The sequence below is a fragment of the Dermacentor silvarum genome, chromosome 1, assembly GCF_013339745.2.
Source record: "Dermacentor silvarum isolate Dsil-2018 chromosome 1, BIME_Dsil_1.4, whole genome shotgun sequence".
NCBI classification, from domain to species: domain Eukaryota; kingdom Metazoa; phylum Arthropoda; class Arachnida; order Ixodida; family Ixodidae; genus Dermacentor; species Dermacentor silvarum.
Genome location: NC_051154.1, coordinates 159,145,231 through 159,168,739, shown reverse-complemented (window position 1 = coordinate 159,168,739; position 23,509 = coordinate 159,145,231). Strand labels below are relative to the sequence as shown.

Sequence of the window (23,509 nt, the reverse complement as noted above, 5' to 3'; positions counted from 1 at the left end):
TTCCTTTGATTTTCTCATCCGTTCAGCTGAACAAACTAAGACGAGCCAGTGAAACGTATTCCAACCGCTGCTCTTCATTGCTACGAAATCTAACGAAGTAAAATTTGTGCGCTGCTGCCGGTGGATGGCGGCCGAAAGTATTATTGTGTAACCGCGTGGCAATGGCTCATTCGCGTTCCAAGCAAAGTCGAAAAAAGGATTAGATAACATATGCCGTATTGAGTATTCATCGCACGGCAAGTGACAGACATAGCCGAAGGGTTCTGCTCCCACAGAGATATTTCCGTTGTTCCTCATTCCGTTGGACAGAATCCAATAATTAAAACCACTTGGTCGTGGTCGACATGCTACTGGCATGTTTTCTCTCGGCTGCATTTTCCCGCAGTTTCCACATGCTCTTTCCTGGTTCGTACCCGCACACCTGCACATGCTCTGCAACTCTGTCAGAATGCGAAGCGGAAAAAAGAGAGAGAGACTATCACAGACATACACAAACACGCGCACACACAAAGAAAGCAAGCAAAAACATGAAGACAAAATGCATCGAAAAGAAATTAGCCCACTGACACAGTGGTTTGGCAACCGCGTACACTAAAGCCGAAAAAGGGGAGGGGGGGGGGGGAAGAACCTTCTTCTAGCATATTTTTACGCTTGGGGATTTCTTTCAATGCCGGCCGAGCAGCGTGTACAAAAAGAAATGCCGGTCACGATTTCCAAAGCGCGCGGCGCGAAACGACCGAAAACATCGCAGCCTTTGAACAGTGTAAGAATGCATCTCTGGCCAGAGCACGCGGACTAGAAAGAACAGAAATACGGTCGGTGCGTGCAGTTTTGGTTCGCAACGAAGACCTTTAGCGCGATAAAGCAAGCCTGCGGGGAAATGAAATAAAAATGGCAAGCCGACCGTTCAGGTTCACTTACCCTGACACAAAAGAAGGCGCAAAAAAAGCAAATCGCTTCCGACTTATTCGACCCTATCGTGGAACACAAAAGACGATGCTCTATAGCTTGCAAATTCCCAAGCACGCAGATGAATAAGCAAAGTAAAGCGTCTAACGGTGCTGAGCCCCGTTGTGCGTCCGATATCCTCAGGATCCAGGAAGCACTTCATAACCCCTGTGGGACCCTTCCGTTCTTTCTGGCGAGGCAATTTACCCGGGCAAACGGTAAGGAAAGAAAATAAGAACAGCAAAAAAAAAAAAAAAAGTGACATACGCGGAGGCAACAGCGGCGGCGCTACAGATCGCTTCGCGCTCTGCTGCTTTCCTCTACTCAGCGCACACCGTTAGTTCGCGAGCGCAGCTCACCGGGGCGCTAGCGTTGGGCGCGCGGGAACCTGTCCTGCAGTCGAGGGTGCCCGGCGAGTACACTCTCGTGGTCTGCTCCGAGTGTCGCCTGCAGAAGCGACGACGCGCGTGCTCGGGTCGTGTTTTGTTCGGCGCCGGTCTCACTTTACGAGCCATTGTTCGCGTTGTCGTGCTGCACGTCGCGCCGTCGGATGTCGATTAATCCAGCCCTCAAGAAATTCCGAATATGGGTTGTGGGTAAGTAGGCCCGGCCGTACGTTATTCCATTGCGGTGTTGCGCTGCGACTGTTTTGGCGCGCTCGGAAATCACCATCAGCAAGAGGCCATTCAAATATCGCCTTCCTGACGGTGAATTCTGACGCACGTGTATCGAAGGAGACCTTCTGCAGCGCGCTTCAACAGTCTCCGGGGTTACTTCGGATCTCGCAAAGTAATATATATATATCGGCGATTATTTGCAGTTTTATTTTTATTTTTTCGTGCTGTGGGCGTTGCTCACATTGCTCTGTGTGTACCGACCGTACAGACGTCATGAGTGCGCCGTGTCAACGGAATGAATGCGTGATCGCTCAACAACTCGTAGCTGAGCGGTGACAGCGCCCGCCTGTTTAAAGAGCGCGTCCGCCGGTCTCGACGGTATACGCCGCGCGGTTCACCGGATTTCTTTTAAATGCCGGCGGGTCTCGCTGCAGTTTCGAGGCCGGCGTCCTGTGTTTGTTTCCTGAAAGAAGAGACGGCATATACGCGCGCGCCATAGCAGACGGAAACTCTAAATATAGGACGCGGCTTCATAATTTGTTCGAACATGTATAGCACGATTTCATACCGGAAAAGAAATAGGATTGAGATAGCGTCAACAGGTGCATAACATGCATTTAACGCTAAATGGCAGGTGCTCAACTAATGCTACCGCGAGTATATACATTCGTCGATGTAAGCTTAAAAAATAAAGAACAATGTGCTCTCTCCACTAAGGCGCAGCTCACAGTCCTTGTGTTGCTTTGGAACGATAAACGCTATCAATGAGAAATGCAGCAGATCCAACGAGATGGAATCTATACACAGCGAAGCTTTGTGCGAGTGCATCAAGAGTCGAAACACGAGTTTGTGTTTCTTGAATGTCCGCACAAAGTGACACGGAAGGCTATTCAAGCATTGTAGAGAGGCTAATGCAATGCCGCCGTCGCTGCCGCAGGGCGTCCGAAGGCGAGCTTTGTTTTTTTTTTTTTTCTTTTCCCCGCGCGGCCGGCGCCGCCGCGGATGCGAACGCCATCTGGTGGAGGTGCAAGGAACCCAGCGGCGCGCGTACTGCGCTGTGATTGGTTGGCCTATTCGGCAAGAAAACAGCCAGGCCGCAGCACCCACGGTCACGAAACCCGGCGAGGTTCGCAAAGCTTCGCTTTAAGAAGAAAATATGAATATGCTGGAAGGGAAGACACGCACATTGCAAAACTCTAATATACAGGAATCGGAACATACAAAGCAGAGCGCGTCTCTGAAGAGCTTATTTGGAACAAGCTCTCGGTAATATTTATTTCACCTATATATGGGCCGCCTGCTTGAGCACGGCGATTAGTAAAAAGAAATTGCATTACTTTTCTTGTGCGGCTGCAAGGACGGACGCTTCGTTTGCTTGCTCGCACAATGACATAAGCTTTCTGGAGCTCTGCGAGGGTGTCTAATTGCCGTCTACCCTGGACCTTGTGTTACGGCTCCAAGTGCCAACTATAGCCTCTCCCGCGGGGATGCAACACTGCTCTACCGTCTATGGCTTGGTGTAGCATTTACGAACGTGTATTATTCGGAGCCTATTCCTTTCCGGTAGAATTCGCGGAAAGGTGTAGGCTCCGAATAATGAATAACTTCTTCAGAAAGCGCAGCAACAGAAGTGGACCTGGAAAAGCCCTAATGGAGAAATAAGGAATGAAATAGATTTCATGCTCTCTGCCGATTCCAGCATAGTGTAGGATGTAGAAGTCTTACATAGAGTAAAGTGCAGTGACCATAGGTTAGTGAGGTCTAGGATTTCTCTCAATTTGAAGAGAAAGTAAAATTAGTCAGGAAGAAACAGGCCAACCTAGAGGCAGTAAGGGTAAAAGCAGACCAATTCAGGCTGGTGCTCACAAACAAATATGCCGCTTTAGAATAGGAAGATGAAGATAATGTAGAGGTAATGAATGAAACCGTAACTAGGCTGACTTCGGAAGCAACAATTCAAGTGGGAGTTAAGGCACCAAATGCAACCTTAGGTAAGCTCTCCCAAGTAACAAAAGACCTAATAAAGAAACGACAAAGCATGAAGTTGTCCATCTCAGCTGATAATTCGTTGAACTATCGATATAATTCATTGAGCTATCAAAACTGATCAAGAAGAAAGTAAGGGATATTCGAAATTGTAATGCGGGAAAGATTGAGGAAGCAGTGAAAAATGGGCGCAGCATGAAATCAGTGAGAAGAAAACTTGGCATAGGACAAGGCAAGATGTATGCACTCAAAGATAAGCAGGGTAATATTATCAGCAATTTCGATGATATAGTAAAAGCAGCGGAATAATTCTTTACTGACCTGTACAGTTCCCAGAGCAGTCACGCTACCTTCATTCGAAGTAGTGATGAACCGGACACAGAAGCTCCTTCTATAATTAGCGATGAAGTTAGAAGGGCCATGCAAGACATGACCCGGGGAAAAGCAGCATGGAAAAGATGGAATAACAGTCGATTTAATCAAAGATGAAGGAGAAAAGCTTGCGGCCCTTTATACGCCATGCCTCACGACTTGAAGTGTACCGAAGATCTGGAAAAATGCCAGCATTATACTAATCCATAAGAAGGGAAACGTTAAAGAATTGAAGAATTAAAGACTCATTAGCTTGCTTTCAGTACTGTATAAAATGTTCACCAAGATCATTTCCAATAGAATCAGGGCAACACTTGACTTCAGCCAACCAAGATAACAGGCTGGCTTCAGGAAGGGATATTCTACGATGGATCATATCCATGTCATCAACCAGGTAATTCAGAAATCTGCGGAGTACAATCAACCTCTCTATATGGCTTTCATAGATTATGAAAAAGCATTTGATTCAGGAGAGATACCAACAGTCATAGAAGCACTGCGTAATCAAGGAGTTCAGGAGGCATACGTGAATATCTTGTCAAATATCTACAAAGATTCCACAGCTACCCTGGTTCTCCCCAAGAAATGTAGAAAGTTACCTCAAGAAAGGGGTCAGGCAAGGACACACAATATCTCCAATGCTATTCACTGCATGCTTAGAAGAAGTATTCAAGCTATCAGACTGAGAAGGCTTAGGAGTGAAAATCAACGGCGAATATCTCGGCAACCTTTGGTTTGCAGATGACACTGTCCTGCTCAGGACGATTTACAACAAATGATTGAGGACCTTAACCGAGAAAGTGTAAGTGGGGGCTTGGAGATTAATATGCAGAAGACAAAGATAATGTTCAACAGCCTGGCAAGAGAACAAGAATTCATGATCGCCAGTCAGCCTATAGAGTCTGTAAATGAGTACGTTTATCTAGGTCAATTACTCACAGGGGACCCGGACGATGAGAAGGAAATTTACGGAAGAATAAAAATGGGTTGGAGTGCATGCGGCAGGCATTACCAAATCCTGACTGGGAGCTTACCGTGCACTGTCGTTGAAAGAAAAGTGTACAATCATTGCATTCTACCGGTGCTAACATATGGGGCAGAAACTTGGAGGTTAACAAAGAAGCTCGAGAACAAGTTAAGGACCGCGCAAAGACCGATGGAACGAAAAATGTTATAGGGTAACGTTAAGAGACAGGAAGAGAGCGGTGTGGATCAAAGAGCAAACGGGCATAGCGGATACTCTATATAGTTGACATTAAGCGAAATAAATGGGGCTGTGCAGGCCTTAATTGTAATGCGTAGGGTAGATAACCGGTGGACCATTAGATTTACAGAATGGGTACCAAGAGAAGGGAAGCGCAGTCGAGGACGGCAGAAAACTGGGTGGGGTGGTGAAATGAGGAAATTTGCAGGCACAAGTTGGAATCGGCTAGCGCAAGACAGGGGTAATTGGAGATCGCAGGGAAAGGCCTTCGTCCTGCAGTGGACATAAGGCTGATTATTATTGTGGTTGGTAATTATTATTATTATTATTATTATTATTATTATTATTATTATTATTATTATTATTATTATTATTATTATTATTATTATTATTATTATTATTATTTCTGTCTTGGATGGTTCGATGCAGAAATGTGCGACACCTGTGGTTCTGGAGAAACCATCGAAGACCTGTTGAGCGTGCACTTGCCCTCGGTACGACGTCCAGCGCAGATCATTACAGACCGCACTAAGCCGACTGGACTCTACATAGCAGAACACTTTCTCATACAGAAATTATTTGACCTTGGCCACATCCGTTGATACGCGCAGGAAGATATTCGTGCTCTACTGCAGTTCTTAAGGAACACCGGCCTCAATGACTGATTGTAGGACTGCTGTGCGTCCTGCTGTGTGCTCGCAGGGCTCATTCTCGCTTTATTTCCCTCCTTCTATCCCCCCCATTGTCCTTACCCCCAGTGTAGGGTAGCAGACCAGACGCTCGTCTGGTTGACCTCTCTGCCATTCCTTTATTTGCTTTCTCTCTCTCTGTGTCTATATAATATATATATATATATATATATATATATACTGAAAATTCTAGCAATTACTTAAAATCCGGTCCCTCGGTTCCCTTTCTTCTCGTTCATTACATAACGAGGGTCTCGAATCCGGCAACATCGACGCCTTCAGGTAGCATATGTGGTTTTATTGACCAGTTGCCTTCACCCAAAAAGATCACGTACTCATGAAGCCTGCGGCAGAAAGGATGTTCCACATCCGCCGCCAAGGTTTATGAGTGGTGGCCCTGGCTAACACTCCAAGGGTTAATTCTAGTAGTAAAACTTAAATATCCCAGAAAGCGGATGTGAAAACGGCGCCTCGGTAGCTCAATAGGTAAGAGCCCCGCACGCGTAATGCGAAGACGTGGGATCGTACCCCACCTGCGGCAAGTTGTTTTTGCATCCATTTTCATTTCCATTAATTTCTCATTTCTTTAATTCACTTAGTAAGTACAAGTAATTTCCCCTATATTGGCTTTGGTGTCTGTGTTTGTTGGCTTCTTATATGATTATACATTAGTTTTCGATAACTCTGACATACTGAGGTCCACGCGGACTCGAAAGTGGTAAGAACTTCTTTAGATGGCGCGCGATACGTTGGTTGCGCGCTCATGCATACAATGTAGCGGGTCAGCTGCCGTTCGTGAGGAGCGAGTATTTTCCGTTGTCCGCCCTTGTTACGTTTTAATGAACGCACATACACGCTCTTACTCTTTCGCAGTAATATATATATATATATATATATATATATATATATATATATACACACAGCGCAGTGGCTATTTTAGGTCACTTTTTGCGCAATGTAAGGGGTACATTGACCGAAGAAGTGTTCCTTGCAATTTAAAGATTTCGAGGTTGCACAAAAAATGTGAAAGCGCTTGCTTTTAATAGTGGTTTCCATGCATGGAGTGCACGACCAGCTTCGCGGTGCGGTAGAAGCGCTATAACTATAGTTTCCTACGGCGCCCTTAATTCGTCGTCGTACTGACTTTGCCTGTGATGTACCTGAGTGACGCGTAAACTCCGCGCTTCTTTTTTTTTTTTCGCCTTTCTGTTTCTTTTTTTTTTACTTTTCTTTTTTCTTTTTTTTTTGCGGTTCGTGCGGAGCTCATGTATTTATTTTGTTGAGTATGCTTGCTATATAGGGTGTTGTCCCCGCAGGCATTCGGGCTGCGCTTGGTGCCAGCTTTCGATCATAGATATTAAACGAATCTCACACTGCAGTCCAGCTTTCATTCAGGAGGCGATGGAATAGTGCATTTGTTAAAATGATGTTCACTGAGGATTATTTTGTTTTCTCTCGGGGCAGTATATGGTTGCTCCCTCACCTGTCTCACAAGGTGCGCCATAGCGCACTTGGCCAACGTCGGACGCGTGCCGTAATGCGTATTATCACAATTTTAGTGCGCAAATTGGCTTTGCGCCCTCGGTTAGGGTGTATTAATGTACATCCAGGCCCAAGCGCTCCTGGAATGCAATAGAACTGACAGGCGAGCTAGTTTGTAGGGATTTATCGCAACATATATGGTATAGCGCTATACGGAACGCAAAACGCACGAAAGTACCGCGTGTTTTCTTCGAGTTTACGCTCCGTTCGCTGCCAAGTTACAGACTTCTCTACTACCAAGTATTATGCTTCGTTCAGACTACACTATCACGATGTACGCACTCTACAAAAGGCGATGAGGCCAGGTGAAACATTAGAAAAATCACACGTTGGAATTAAATGAAAGTTTAACGGAGACGTGAACTATTAGTTTTAATTGGAATGTATGAATAGAATAAAGAAAAGGGAAATGAAAGTGAACGAAGGGACGTCTTGCCACAGGTTGGAGCCGAACCTACATTGTCTGTTGGAGTCTTGTGGCTATTAGCAAGCAAAAAATCTTGCCCCTCGCTTCCCGTTACTATTCTCGCCCTGCAATAAAGTAACACGCATCGAATGCCAATTCTAGGGTTCTTACTGCATGACAGGATTACCGACGCTGTTGTTTGGAGAATTTGCGTTACAACAACCCCTATGACCTTAAGGCATTATGCATGAACGGCGCTCACTGCAGCTTACTTCCCATGCTCAATTTTAAGCACTTTGCAGAAATTAACTTTTCTTTTTCTGCGGGAACAAATATATGGCATGGCAGCGTATGAGGCTTGCTCGCGCATTTATTTAAATTGTCACCGTGCAATACTGTCACGGAATCGCCTTACCAGGAGGCACGCATATAACCCCACGGCGTGAAAAATAAACGTATACGCGGGTGACGTACTCATTAAAAAAAAAAAAAAAAAAGAAATCGAACATGACCATCGTTTTTACTGCGCGGCAACATTTGCAAGAAGAGCTGCCACGTCAGCCACTGTTGAAAGCATAATATTTAGCCCCTCTACGAGTTCTAATTACTGCTGCTTACTACGGCTGTTAGCAGGTGCGTCCCCTGGGGCTTTCCAGTGCAGATGGTCGCGCCGATAAACTCGCCGATTTAAAGGTACGGAAAGACCCGAACGTGCCTCCTTGACAGTCACCGGCAAACGAGAACCCTCCCACCGAAAAAAAAAAGGGGGGGGGGGGAGGGGAGGGGGGGTTGGGGGGAAACAATGATAATAATAATAAAAAAAAGAAATCCTGTTTTTGTCATTGAGAAATTCCCTCTAGGAAGACCAGGCCGGTGAAGATGATTCGATTTTGTTTCCGCTACCGTGCCATAGTGCACGCGTTACGCGCAGACCTGTCGTACCACGTTCTACCGGTTCTGTTCTCCTTATGATGGCTGTGGCGGCCTTGAGAAGCAGCAGCAGCAGCGGTCCGGCCCGTCACCGTTAGCAGCTTCGCGCGTTACTTGAGAGTGCCGGGCACGGTCAGATGGCGTGCGAAAGATTTAATCGACTTTTTTGTCGTTCTTTTTTTTTTTTTGTGTGTGTGTGTGTGTGTGTGTGTGTGTGTGTGTGTGTGTGTGTGTGTGTGTGTGTGTGTGTGTGTGTGTGTGTGTGTGTGTGTGTGTGTGTGTGTGTGTGTGTGTGTGTGCGTATGGTTTTTAGGCTTCTGTCCATTTGTTCAAAAAAAAAACAGCTTGGTTGAGTAATATGCAATCCAGGAACACGCGGAAATTATATTAATGTGATGATGATTGGTCGGCCGGGAGGGGAGGGGACGGTGAAGGAGTTTTGTACGGATCCCTTGGCCTCGGCTTCTCCCCTCTCTTGACACTGAAAATATCACCGCGAACAAGGTCACTGGATACAGTCGAACGCCTCTATAACGAAGTGCTGGGGTCTCAGAAATCATTCGTTATACATTCGTTATTCGTTGTAAAGGTCCCGGCCCGCACCACTCACAATAGAACCGGGACAGATTTATTTCTTTGTTATACAGGTCATTTCGTTGCAGAGGTGCTCGACTGTGTTTTTCAAGAGATGAAGCGCCAACAGTGACAGCACACTAAGAAGGAACAAAGACAAAGAAGGAACAAAGACAGTCTTTGTTCCTCCTTATAGTGTGAGAAGTCTCTGTTGGCGCTTCATCTTTTGAAAGCTATGCACCAACTAGCCCCAAAACGTGTTTACTCGACTGTATTAGACGGAACCACCCGACTCATAACCATACAGGCGTTAAACAATGTGTTTGGCTTAAAACATGCATGGCACGTCAAAAGGTGATAGTCAGAGTAAATGTGCAGCAGCACACTTTTTATCCAGCGTTCTCCGTCTGCTTGTGCACGAGTCTATAGAGAGAAGACATGGGTGGTGCTATCGTTTGAGTGAAGCGCCTTCTCGTCTCCTCCTTCCTATATGATGTCGTCATTCGCGTGCGTATTTTACAGTTAAAAAAGAAGCTCGAGAAAAAGTTAAGGACCGCACAAAGAGCGATGGAACGAAAAATGGTAGGCCTAACGTTAAGAGACAGGAAGAGAGCGGTGTGGATCAGAGAACTAACGGGGATAACCGATATTCTAGTTGACATAAAGCGGAAAAAATGGGGCTGGGCAGGCCATGTAATGCGTGGGATGGATAACCGGTGGACAATTAGAGCTACAGAATGAATACCAAGAGAAGGGAAGCGCAGTCGAGGACGGCAGAAAACTAGGTGGGGTGATGAAGTTAGGAAATTTGCAGGCGCAAGTTGGAATCAGCTAGCGCAAGATAGGGGTAATTGGAGATCATAGGGAGAGGCCTTCGTCCTGCAGTGGACATAAATATAGGCTGATGATGATGACGACTGCAGTGTTCTTGTGCAATCGTTCATCCGATTCAACCAAGCAACCTCGGAAACGTTGTCGTACTACTGTGCTCGAAATTGTTCTATTTCGTTCTGCTTTTGTATAAGAGATATCCAGTGAGGACTTCTAAAAGGTAAGCAGAAACGCCCCATATGTGCTAGCGCAATACGCGAAGTAACCACCTTTTCTTTTCTTTCTTTCTTTCTTTCTTTCTTTCTTTCTTTCTTTCTTTCTTTCTTTCTTTCTTTCTTTCTTTCTTTCTTTCTTTCTTGACGCGATTATCTAAGGGATGTCGGCTGCTCCTTTTCACGTGGGATATATCAGAGACGCCCACAAGAAATAAGAGTGTAGTTTGGGGACACCTCTGTCGACTCTTCATGAAGTGACTGACATTTGAGACGGCGATGAGCCGTCTTATATGGTCGATTGCTATGTGCTGCTGATCGACGCTGCTGCTGACGATGCCATAAAACCACGTTGCGAATTATTCTTATACTTATGCCGAAATGTATGCTCACATGCAAACGATGATATACAGGGTGTCCCAGCTATCTCGGCCGAATATTCGAATATAACTATGAAGAACCAAGTGAATACCGTTATCAGTCATCTCCACTAGCCTTCAGTAATTCTTTCGACGGGACCAGACAATAATGGTTAACTAACTTTCTAAAATATTTAATTTCAATGTCGACATCTCTGTCGAAAGTTCTAGGACGCCTCGAAAGCGCAAGCTGACGAGCTTCCAACAAAGTAGATTTTTTTTCTCTCTTTTCTTTCTTTTTCTGTGCCAATCTACAAAGCACGCGAAATTTTAAGAATGATAGGCCTGAATGTGACTGCGGGCAGCGCTCTCATACGAGCTTGGTACGAAAGTAATCACCATATTTCTGCATGCAGCGCCAACCTGGACAGCGCGTCGCGATTTTGTGGTGGCTCTGGTCTATAGGCTCGCGAAGCCGTATAATATAACGCATGTTGGTGACACGCGAGCACGTCAGCTCTGCTGGACTCTGCTATGCGATAAGTTATAAGCTATGCGTCAGCGAGGCGGCACAACACAAACCGAAAAGAAACAAGAAACGCGCGCGTTGATGTTTCGCAGTGCGCTATGTGGGAAGTCGCACGGTCGTCTTGGGAAATGCTGCCTACATCGCCGATGTGCAAGAGCAAGTTGAACTGCATCGAAAGTTGGAGTATACGTTGCTGCCCAAGATATATCCGAAATTACTCGTTCACTTCGGCATTCATGCAGGCATGCGATGAGTGTGTGAAGTTGGAATTAACTGGCGGCAGATAAGGCCTGCGGAATCTATAGTTGGCGCCCGAACATGCATTGCAGGCGGTGCCTGACTGACTCTCGGATAGCACTGGCGTCGCGACTCCACATCCATTTAACTGTTCAATAATCCTCCATTCATATCCTCAAGTTCTCAATGTTAGCTCAACGTTACAACGTATATAGGGAGGGAGACAGGGTCAACAACCAAGATTCACCGAGACCACCAGCCTTTCTCTTTTTCGGTACCTTCACGACCCCTCGTATACGTAATACTGTAGGGACGGCCTTCCGTGTTTGCTCCCGTCGCCGTGCAGAGCACCTTGCGCGAGGGCAACGCGAGCATGAACCGTGCCAGGGGTCTGCGTACAGCCAGCTCCCGCGCTTTTGCCGGCGATCTACGGCGGAGCACGTGCACGGCCACGTCGCTCCGGCGGCGAACAAAGGGCGCGCTCGGGGGCCGGCCCATCATCCGGTGCAACGTTGCGGAAATCGCGCGCGCCAAGAATCCGCGGCGGGGCATTTAAGCCGGAGCGCGTAGCGCATGCTCCGGGGCGTCGGTGATGGCCGGGTCGTCGACGGCGATGCTCGCGGGACGGGTGCGGAGGTCGCGTTGACGGCGACGCGGAAGTTTCGCCGCCACGCTCAGTCGCCCTTGGCAGAGTCGGACACAATGGGGTGGCTCGATTCGCCCGGCCACGGGTCATATTTGTTCCACTTAGCCGAGCGGCCGATCGGTTCTGCTCGATTAATCGCGGCGTCTGCGTGGGAGATGGCGCCGCGCGGGTGTTCGCCGACTTGCCCCCCACCGTCTCCCGAACTTGCGAACGCGCGGCGGCGAACAATGTGCGAGCGCAGCGCTCAGGTGACCGCCTATTTGGTTTGTGCCGAGCTCCCGCACGTCGGGTCGGCAAACGAGACGCACGCGATTGTGGGCGAGGACGCGGCGGCCGCTTTCCGTCGCAACCTACGTCGCGGAGCACGCGCTTCCGAGCGATTATGTGCTACTTTGAACGATTGCTGCAGCGTGCGTGCGTGTTCGCTGCCCCCCCCCCCCCCTCCCCTCCCCCTGTGTCGCCAGGGCAAGCGGTACCGGGAGGACGTCCATGCCAGTTCTGCGCTCCGAGTCTGCATGTTGAGCGATGTAGGCGCTCGCTCTTGCGAGTATAGTGCCAAAATAGTTACATCTGGTTACTGAACACCTCCTTGAAAGTTGTGTTCAATGTGGCCGAGTTTACTCTGCAGTCAGCATTTACGGGAAGCTTTCGTAACGAAGCACGGAAGCCACGGAACATTTGTCGAAAGGGGAGGGAGGTGGGTGGGTGTTAACGATGCCTTCCCCGCCTCCAAAAAAGACTTTGGAGTGATTCTCATTGTAAACATTATGACCGCACATCTGTGTGGCCCGATCCGTCTACCCCATCGCTACACACCTTTTCCCATCAATCAAGTATTTTCTATGGCCCCGCGCCTGACGAGCTGAAAAGTCGGTGATGAGTGATATGCCTCCGGGGGTGCAGGGAGAATGAAAGGTAAATGTACTTCTCGCGAAAAAAAAAAAAAAAAACATTTTTTTTTTGCGTAGGGCACTGAGAAGGGATGAGCGTTAGAATATGATTTAGCTTATACGCTAAAACAATTAGAGGCTACACTACATTTTTGTTTGCTGTATTTTAAACTGTCAGTAATTTTTGGGTCGATTTCGTACTTCTCGTTTTGCAGCAATTTGTTTTTAAAACATATAGTTCACAAAAAATGACGTATTCTGGATATTCAAAATTCAACCTATGTTCAAACCAGATGCGAATAATTGTCATATTTCAAGATATACTGTAACTACAAATGTATAACATCTCTCTGCGCACATTGGAGAGTACCGATGCAGACTTTCATTACGCTGCGGCAACTTTAGGCATGCAAAATGAAGTTTATGCCATACTAAAATCACGCCCATTTAGTCGAGATGATGCAGTAAACCTCGTGTTCTAAGGTTCTTTTTTTATTGAAATGGAAATAAAAAGAATAGATGTAGTCACCTTATAATAGGGGCAGCTACTACTTTTCACATGATAGTAACAATACTAAAAAACTGTAACATAAGAAAAAAATCACCGCATATCCACGAAGTGAATGATGATGAGTGGGCGAAGCACCGGGGGATCATTCGGTTAACCGTGAATCCCCCGACGCCGGCAAGCGGACCCAGAGGCGGCGAGAGCGCGGGAAGCGGCGGCAAAACTCCGGAAGCGTTCTCTACCTGAGGTTGGTGGCGCCGATGCTCGGTTCAAGCGCGAGCTTCGCGAGCCCTCAGCTCTGGGTCCGCTTGCCGGCGTTGTCCCACTGCTGCAGCTTTGCGAGCCCTCAGGTCCGGGTCCGCATGCCGGCGTTACCGTTTTGCTGCAGCTTCCCGCGCTCTTGACTCCGGGTCCGCTTGTTGTCTGCGTCGCCGTGCTGCAGCAGCTTTGCGAGCCCTCGAGACTCCGTTTGCAGTTGAGCCGCCACTCTCGCCTTTTCATTCATAGCGGGCGCGCCGTTATCAAAAGCGACCGTTATAATCCATGGCTGGAGAGAAAGAGAGCGCGCGTCGGCAACGAACGCCCTTGTGCACCGCAGCGCCCTTAGCGGACTCCATGCAAACCAGAGCTACGGACGACGGGCGACGACGAAGGAGGGACAAGGCTCGGCCCTAAGGTGCTTCGCCCCTAAAACGTCACAGGTTCGAAAAAGCTAGAGTATATAATCCTATACACACACGAGCATATAAAGATAAAAAGCGAGTACAGGTTTGCATCACACTGAGTCCCTACATATACGCGTATAGAGTTCGAAGTACATATATACATGAGAGAGAGAGAGAAAAAACATGTATTTTATTTCGGCCGTGGCTGCTGGGCTTTAGGATGGTGGTGAGAGGCCGCGATACAGCCTTTAGATGAGCAGGTGCACAGATGAGGGAGATACACATACGAAATAATGCGCGCACCGCAATAATGCGAAGATTTTTTGATACGACAGTCAAAAGCGAGCTCGCTGTTAAGCACGAGGTTGCGGCATCAAATCCCGGCTGTGCATGGTGGCCGCATTTTGATGGAGCTGAACGGCAAAAATGCCCGTGTACCATGAATTTTTTTAACTTTCCGCCTTTTCTAACTCCGTATTTTGCTAAAACGAACACGTTTCAGTTTTCATTCTTTTCCACGTGCAATATCTGAATAGAACCGCCTAGCAGAGCCTTACGAAAGGTATGTTGATTAGAGTTTTATTTATTTTGCCATGTGCAATGGGCGCATTAACGTTATTTACTTTTTATGATTGTGTTGTGATTGTGTTAAAATTGAGTTTTCAACTGTGTTATACTTCTGTTTATCTTATAATCTTCACATTTGTTCTTTGTACTTATTTGCCGTTTTTTTACGTGTGTCTGTCCTGCTTGGACCACATTGAGGTCTGCAGTATGTATTAAATAAAAATAAAAATAAATAAATAAATAAATAAATAGGGTGCACGTCAAAGAAACCCAGGTCAACAAAATTAATCCGCTGTCCCCCACTACGGCATGCCTAATAATCAGATTTTGGTTTTGGCACGCAAAATCCAGATTTTTGTTTCTTTTGATCAAACGAGACGAAAAAAAAATTAGTATGACAGACTATACAAGCGCACATAAATAGAAATAATCGAAGCGGGCTGTGGTTGCATTACTCTATCCATTGTGGCACCTATTAAGCATTCCTGTGTCTGTTCGAGTGTGGTCAATGCTTTTCTCTTATTATTTTTCTTGAGAATACAAAAGCGGCGGAAGACATGTATATCTAATAGAGAGTGGATTTCTGTACTTGTCTGATTGATTTTCAGTGGGAGCCGTTTATCGAGCCTCAAGTTAATGGCGGCCACCGATGAACGATATAATTCTTGGTTTCTCGATACTGTGTTATTTGTTGACCATAGGCTTTTCACCATCTTCTAGAGCAATTTTGCTGTTGCCGTTCTACGTGGAATAGTAGAATTTTAAAACGTATTTTTTCCAGGCAAGAAACTAGAATCGACAATTTTTCACGAAAACATCCGAGTGTTTTCGATTCGCATAGCATAACCGGTAACCTAATGACACATTGTGACAGTCTTTGTGTTTTGAAACTCTAGTAACGCGTATTAACGGCCTCTACAACTTGAAGAAAGCATAGTCGCTTTAGGGCTCCTTGACGTTTTTTTTTTTTTTTTTTTTTTTCTGCATGCTGACGTAATTCGAACGAAGTAGTGCTAATATCTAGGTTTGACGCGTACGTTATTTACTCTGTGGCGCGATTCGGTGCCTTCTGTGGAGCGATGTAGGAAGGGGGGGGGGGGGGGGGGTTATTAGGTGGCGATGGCGGTTCTGCACAAGCAGCTTGACATTCGCGGCCAGCAGCTGCTCTGCCTGTACCATTGTGTCACCATGCGTCTGAAAGTGTGCACTCAAGGAGAATACGTGATATACCTCTTCAAATCATCTTGCAACATTTTGGGAGCACCGCCTGGAAACGCTACGCGTAACTTCGATGCGCGCAATGGATCGAGCTGACGACTTTTCCCGGAAAGTATTTCCCAATAAACCTCCCACAGACGAGTTGGCCTCAGAAGCTCCCCTCCCTCCCCCTACTCAGAGGCACACGCTTAGATTACCACCTTGATCCCCCCCCCCCTTTTTTTTTCAGGAGGGGGGGGGGGGGGAGAGGAGAGCGAGAGGGAGGAGTGGGGCGTGTGACTTACCTTCTATGCATAACGGCATGAGTGTCACCTAGCCAACCTGTTCGCTGGCTTTCCCAGAAGCCGTATTCTTGATGGACTACTTTTGGCGACATCAGTGCGGTTTGTTTCGCTAAGTCACCGACATGTACGGTGCTGTAAGCGGTGCTATACCGGGTGTCACACGACATCGTCCCGTCTGACACCGCACTGGACATTACGTCGCAGAACGCAGTGTATAAATAACGATGCTTGCTGTACTGAACTGCACGCCAGGCAATGAATTTGCGGGCTTTTGTTGAGTTTGTCTTCGTGCATTTCAGACATGGGAAAGCCATCCGAAGAGGACGGCGCAACAAAAATTCAAGCTAACGTCGGCTACGCAAAGTCCAGAAATGGCGTCTTCCAGATCATCGAAATGGTAGGTGAAAGAAAGAAAGGAAAGCAAGAAAATGTGCTAGTGTAATTTGGTGCACTTGTTTCGCACCTGCCTGCCGCGGTGGTTCAATGGCCGTGGTGTTCTGGCGCTGAACGCGCGCGTGGATCGTGGGTTTGTTACGCGTTTGAAGGTATATTTACGTGTAGCGCGACCAGTATACAAGGACGCAGACCAGGAACAAGACACACAAGTTGCACCACACTGGTTGTACTGGTTACGCTATACACTTAAAAACCTTCCACTGACGCACATACAAGCCCAAATTTCAACACTAATTGACTTCGATACGGGAACGCGATGGCCGCATTCCGATGAATGCAGAATGCAAAAGCGCTCGCGTCCGGAGCCCTCTATATACTACGATTCTCGTGGCCGAAGTGTTGGTTTTGGCCGTTCACTATAATTTTTCGGAAGGCAAGAAGCGAGCACTAATAGTTCGCGCTGTTGACAGAAATGACTCAGTGCCGTTGCACGTTGTCCATAGCTCTCTCGTTCCCACCGCACTATTTACGCCCGCTTTCTGCCTGCCAAAGATGTACCATAAATTAACTCGTCAAACAATACATTTTATTCGAGGCAGAGTGGGGGGAAAAGGGTAAGGATGTTATACACGTATACTGTCAACCGGGAGACCACAGCAAGGATGGTGCAAAAAATTCTTTCAAGGGGTCATGTGGGCGCACCATAAGCGTATACCGAAGTGTATTGCGTCTTTCTGTACACTCGTATAGCGACAGGCAAGTGGCAGTCACCAACGGACCACCAGAACTTTTATAGAACGCCTTGGCTGGTTGCATACGGGACTTAACTCTGCGTGCAGCTCGGCTTATGCATTATGACGTCACGGAGAATCCATTGCTGCGGGTGCGTTCGCGCTCTCTGGTGCACTGACTCAATGCGAAAACACGAAAGTATATATACCCAGGAAAACCTGGTGTGTGACACAAAACGCTAACTGACAGCTGCGACGTCGTGTGCTATCCGCACGCTTTTCAGAAACCGTATACGCAGAATGTGCTTTCATTGACTGTGCATAGTGCTTTTACATGCCGTTATTTCTTTTTCTTTTTTGTCGCGCATAAGTTATCTACAACAGCTTTCTTGAAAAGGTTTTCTCTTTTTAATCTTATTTCATTTAAATGGCGACAGTTCCTTCAGTGACAACGGCGATATAAACGACAGAAAGAAGACAACTTGCACAGCGATGGAGCACAAGACACAGTAAGGAGGTATGCACACAGTACTGTGCCCCCCCCCCCCCCCCCCCCCTACTGTCCCCTGTGTTTTGCAAACGCTGCGCAAGTTGTGGGCTGGTTGCAACTTTCCTGAAACGATGATAGAGCATACAAAATAACACACACACCTCTGCGATGGCTCAGTCGCTGCGACGTTCGCTGCTGAGCACACGGTCGCGGGTTCGATTCCCGGCCGTGGCGGCCGCTCAAGAACGGAATGCGAAAACGCTCGTGTACCGTGCTTTCGGCGCACGTTAAAGAACTCCAGGCGGTCAAAACTTATCCGGAGCCTTAACCCACTGCGCTGTGTGTCGGGACGTATGTACCCCATATTTTTCGTTGTTTAAATACACGCCACAAGCGCCGTTGGTATACATGTATATGAAGTATCAGCTAGTACAGCCAACACTTATTTCGCCACAAAAGTGCCTTGTGCTCCAGCTGCCGTCCGCTCACTGCGCACGCCTGTGAAATCGGGCTGCCCTAACTCCTTCCTCTCTCCTGTGCCGCGCAGGTGGTGGGCCTGGTGGCCTTCATCTGCGTCGAGTCCGTGGCCGAGTGCCGAGGCGCGTTCAACTGCGCGCCGCCTGGCTGCGTGCACTCGTACCGCTTCTTCGCCTTCGTCAGCTTCACCAGCGTGCTCGTAACGGCCGCCATCTTCTCGGCGCGCATGCTGGGCGTGGCGCACCGAGTGCCAGTGCCGGTCAGATATCGGCCGTTCGCGGTGAGTCGCGGGCAGCTACTCTCATAAGCGGCATTCATGCGGTGACCCCCACTCAACTAATGAAGGATTCAATTTGCACCCGCCGCGGTAACTCGGTGGCATGTGGCGTTGCGCTGCTGAGCGCGAGGTCAACAGGATGATGACGTTTACGCCTGGGTTCGGCTGGTGCCGTTGGCCACACGATAGCTGTTTTTGACGCCCACTTGACATGATTTTCAAGACTTTGGTGAATTTTTCTTATACCCGATATAGCAGGTGTTCTTGCGAATACGAATTAATTTTAAAGTCATTGTAGCAGAAATAGGGAGGTTTTCTGGTGGCACATTAGTCGCGCCAGCGGACACTTGCAGTCGAGATAATTGTTGAATAAATGTTTAGTAACTGACACCCAATAATGAAATTTAACCAATTTGTTTGGGACGTATGTCGCAATTTCGGAATGGCAGCCGGTCTTTACTCAAGGCATGTTCACTGAAAAAAACTCGAGACTACAGAGCGCCCTGGTCACACCACGTCCCATCAGGACTATGTGCGCAGAGATGTGTATAGTACAGGGTCAAACAATATTTGAAGCAGAGCTATCTATCACTGAATTTTAATGTTTATGACAAAGTTTCTGTTACTTTTCGAGTCAACGTAATATATCGGTGTCCGCACGGTTGGCCGCGCGTTGCAACTCCTGACCGGCGCACCAAACAGACGACGAACCCATCGCAGCCGCGTGGGGCGATTAGAAACTGACACTTGCCATCGCGTGCTTTCCTTTCGATTCTTCGTTTTTTTTTTAAATTTTTTATGACTAGGCTTCAAGAATGTTACGTGACGTTTCTTTACAAGTTTTTTTTTTCCTTTTTTTTCCTACGTGTGTATTGTCCCTTCACTGACAACGCGCGGCCCGCACATCGCCGCTTTAGTGGTTAGAGGTGACTGGATCAGACAGGCGAGACATTGTTCATTGTTCAAGTGTCCCGCACCTTGTATTTTGGGAGTATTCACGTCTGTGCACTTTTATTTCACGCAGGAATGCCTGTACCTGATTGTAACAATAGCTTTGTACTTCTTTGCGGATGCCTTCATGATTGCTTACCATGGGAATCGTCTCGGATACCAATGTGCTGCTGTGAGTATTCGATCCGTCTCTTGGCACACATCGCCATAGTGTACTTATATTTTCTCCTGAGGTGAAAGTCGTGTTCGACAAGAACTAGGCTGGGACATTCGGAAAGGGCTCTTGTCATGCTAATAAGCTACCGAAGGCGCTAAGATTTCTGTGAAATTTTGTTTTGTTTTTTATGTCAAAGCATCAAATGGGCAATTTAGCGAAAAAGCCGGCGGCGTATGAGCAGCGAAATTACACCTAAATTCCCATTGGTTGCGATGGCACGTCACGAGCGGACCTCGATGGAGCCAATGCCTCCTAGAAAGCAGGCCTGTGCACTTTGCTTTATGACGTCATGCTGCTTGGACCGAAATTTCTATGCCAAGCCCGGCGTGACGAAAGCAGTGGACGTAAAAATCACCGCGGCTTACTCTGGAGCGTCCCCATGCATTAGATTCTGTGGCAGTCGGGCAAGGTAGCATGGTGTCACGGATCGAAGTGCACCGGCCTTGTGCTATCTAGGAGGCGTTGACGGAGCAGAGCGGGCGAAAGGGAACACCTGCTGCCTCGATAGCGCGCCAGGAGTGGCGTGAGGGAAGAGGGCGTCGCCGCGACGCCACGTCAGCCTCGCTTTCTGATGCCGGCGCGCGGTCCGCATCTCTCTCTCTCTCTCACCCCCACTGGGCTTAGCTGCTCCGTGCGCCGGCCTTCGTGGCCGCTGCTGCTTCCTCGGTCACTCGTCGCGCAGGGCGTCGGTGGCATGCGGCGCTGGCACTGCAGGTTGCTGCTGCTTATTAGCTCGGGCAGCACGTACCGCTATGGTACATTACTCGCAGCGCCAAACTCCAAGGACAGCTCAGCGGCGTTCAATTGGACATTAATGCTTTCGCATTCACAACTCATAAGAAGTGCTTAGGTGTCCTCGGATTTTTTAATAAAGACAATTTAGTACAGGTTGGGGTTTCATTCTAAAGAAACAACTTCCTTCACAGATGGAGCTAGCACACAACTCCATCCACAACTCCAAAAGTCTGGAGACTAATTAGTGGCACGAATTGTTTTGCTTTCGTAGCCTGGGCATGCCGGCTGCAATTAAGTGGCACAGCCTACGTGTACGTGTTCGACAATTGCAATGTATTGAAGCAAGTTTCACATTGCGGAACTGTGCTAAAGGAAATTTTGATTTTTTTTTTTGCTGATGCCGGTGGTCTTCAAACTTTTGCTCACGCATGCACAATAGGTCGCTGGACACGAACAAGTATGAGTTGTTCGCCTGTGAAGTCAGAAGAGGTAATTCGCGAGGTACCGGAATTGGTGCAGTAAGTCCTGTATATAGTATACATGTATACTGCATAAACTGAACTCTAGAGCAGTTAAATACAAACTGTTGATACTCGAAGCAATTAGAGAATCGCAGCTGTCGTGTTGAACTTCGCTATCACTTGCGACGGCAACAGCCAGCGGTCACTTGCGCATCGCTCCAGCCGTTCTCACGGCTATTAGTCCTGTCTCCTCCTGCTGAAAAATTTATTTATTTATTTATTTATTTATTTATTTATTTATTTATTTATTTATTTATTTATTTATTTATTTATTTATTTATTTATTTATTTATTTATTTATTTAATGAGTTTTCATTACCTCGTGATTTCTGGTGGGAGTGCTTTCGATGCCGCTCGTCTAAACTCGCTTGAGCGTGCGTACTATACCGCTCTTCGTTGCCCCGAGCTCGCCTTCGAGCTTCCAATGTGTGCGGTGTGCTCTTTCCTCCGTCCTGCAGGTGCTGGGCGTAGCCACGCTGGCCGCCTACTGCGTCCAGCTGGCGCTCTTGATGGCCGAGGCGCCGCTCGGCCGGCTCCTTCCCAAGCTGAGCGCGAAGGCCAAGGCGGACAGTGGGGCCAAGGAGGACAACGGGTCGCGGCTCTCGTGGGAGCCGCCCGCCGGAGTGGACGAAGCCGACGGCACGGCGCCTCAGCTGGGGCCCGTGGTGCTGCGACCGCGCCGCTCGTCCGTCGACTCCGGAGCGGGAGGCGGCCGCCGGCCGGAACCGCCACACTCCAAGTCATCGTCCCCCTCGTCGTTCGCTTCATCCCTCAGCTCTTCGGACTGCGCCGAGACGGCTAGCGTGCACAGCGCAAACTTCGTCACCGTCAACCTGGACGATGTGACACAGCCGCCCGGCAGCAGCGAAGTGCCGTCGTGAATGCCATGCATGTATGGGCCACGCTTCGGCCGCCTCCGACAGGGTGTCCCGTATTGGAAAAATAAGCTGTGATATACCTCGCCCGAGCCGCAGGGACGGCGCGCACGCTATATCCTCACTGCATGCGACCCATTCCGCGCGCGTTTCGTTCCATATGGCCTGCGCAGCATTTTCGTAAGTGGTCGGAGGTTTCAGGAGACGACCTGTTGAACGACTCTTACACCGAGGCGAACGAGAACACACAGTGGGTACAGAAACGCGCTGCAAACGCGCGCTGCGCCAAAGAATCGACGCCAACCATGTTACTATGTACGCTTTTTAAAATTGTTGCAGAGGGTGTGACTCCTTCCAGTACTCGTGAGTGCCTCGTATAAATGCATATCGTACAACAACAGGAGCTTCTTTTATGTGATCCGTTCACATGGTGTGTAGAACGGACTGGACGATATACATTCCAAAGTACCGCTGTATACTCGGCGCATCTTGACCAGCGGTGATGATGTGCAGCGATGATGGACACAGTAACAGACCATCGAAACAATATACAAATCCTGCATGCTTCAATTATTGACGATGATATTTTTATAACTGGCTGAATGTACTTGATTTTCGTCTCTGTACAAAGCGCAGATGCAGCGAACTTGAAGCCATGAAACAATAAAAAAAATGTTTGCAGCAGCGCGCACTTACAGTTCATGTTCTTTGATGACGTACATACTTAAATTAGCGGCAATGTGCAATTCTTATGGTACATACAAGAAAATAATTCTTTATATAATTTGAGCGCGAATACGCATCAACAGTAAGAGCATACCGGAAGTGCCTTTGCAGCAGATTAGGTTTTTTGAGCACAGGCTTAAACGGGACATTAACGATACATCATCTTATGTGTGCTGTCTGAAGTGTTATGCCCAGCACTTTCTCGTATACGAGACTTTTCTATACGAGAGAGAGAGAAATGCCTTGTGTTTCCTTGAAAAGCAAACAGTGAGCGATGGTCTTCCTGCTCATTCGGGCCGCGTATAGCAAGATAACAGAAATGCTCGTTTCTTATAAATTCACTGTTGAGATTTAGGAAATTTGCAGGCATAGGGTGGGCTCAATTGATGCAGGGCGGGGGTAAGTAGACAACTCTGGGAAAGCGGGAAATTTCTACGTTCTGCAAAGAACTTAAATCAGCTGATGACGATAGTCGCTCATATACTATACGTATATACCTGGTCTTCGAGGTAACTGAGAACATAATGACGACTGCATGAATATCATCGATCTTCAGACGATATTCGGTATGCTCTTTCTAAATATTTTAACGCGATAGTGTTTTAAGGGCCCCGTGTCGCAGAAAATCCGGTGCCGGCGCTGGCGTCGCGTGAGCAAAAATGTACGTGTATATTTAGGTATATGTATATGCCACGCCTTGCTATATGACATGCGGGTTATATTGCCACGCCATTCTATCACTGAAGTTACTCATACCTTGTCTTACATTTTTGACAAAGTTAATATTCCTCGGAATATTGAGAATGACAGCCTACAAGCAAACGTCATGAAACAAAACACCGACAGCGCATGCCTTTTATGTTAAATCTTCTCAGACTGAAATATTAAAAGTGGGAAACA

The 23,509-nt window shown here is 47.6% G+C and overlaps 1 protein-coding gene across 3 annotated transcripts in view; it reads left to right on the top strand.

Annotated features, from left to right (window-relative positions):
- Positions 1–22,893, top strand: part of LOC119436296 (uncharacterized) — a 47,334-nt gene extending 24,441 nt beyond the window's left edge. Inside the window, exons 1-5 of one of the 3 annotated variants that reach the window (XM_037703103.2) lie at positions 1,289–1,544; positions 16,513–16,610; positions 18,378–18,587; positions 19,609–19,707; positions 21,467–22,889. In XM_037703103.2, the coding sequence (XP_037559031.1) occupies positions 1,499–1,544; positions 16,513–16,610; positions 18,378–18,587; positions 19,609–19,707; positions 21,467–21,889 (876 nt within the window). In that variant the 5' untranslated portion in view covers positions 1,289–1,498 and the 3' untranslated portion in view covers positions 21,890–22,889. Of the gene's footprint in view, positions 1–1,288; positions 1,545–16,512; positions 16,611–18,377; positions 18,588–19,608; positions 19,708–21,466 lie in introns of those variants that run through there. The other 2 variants (XM_037703102.2, XM_037703104.2) reach the window with 2 other exon arrangements.
- The last annotated feature ends 616 nt before the right edge of the window (positions 22,894–23,509 follow it).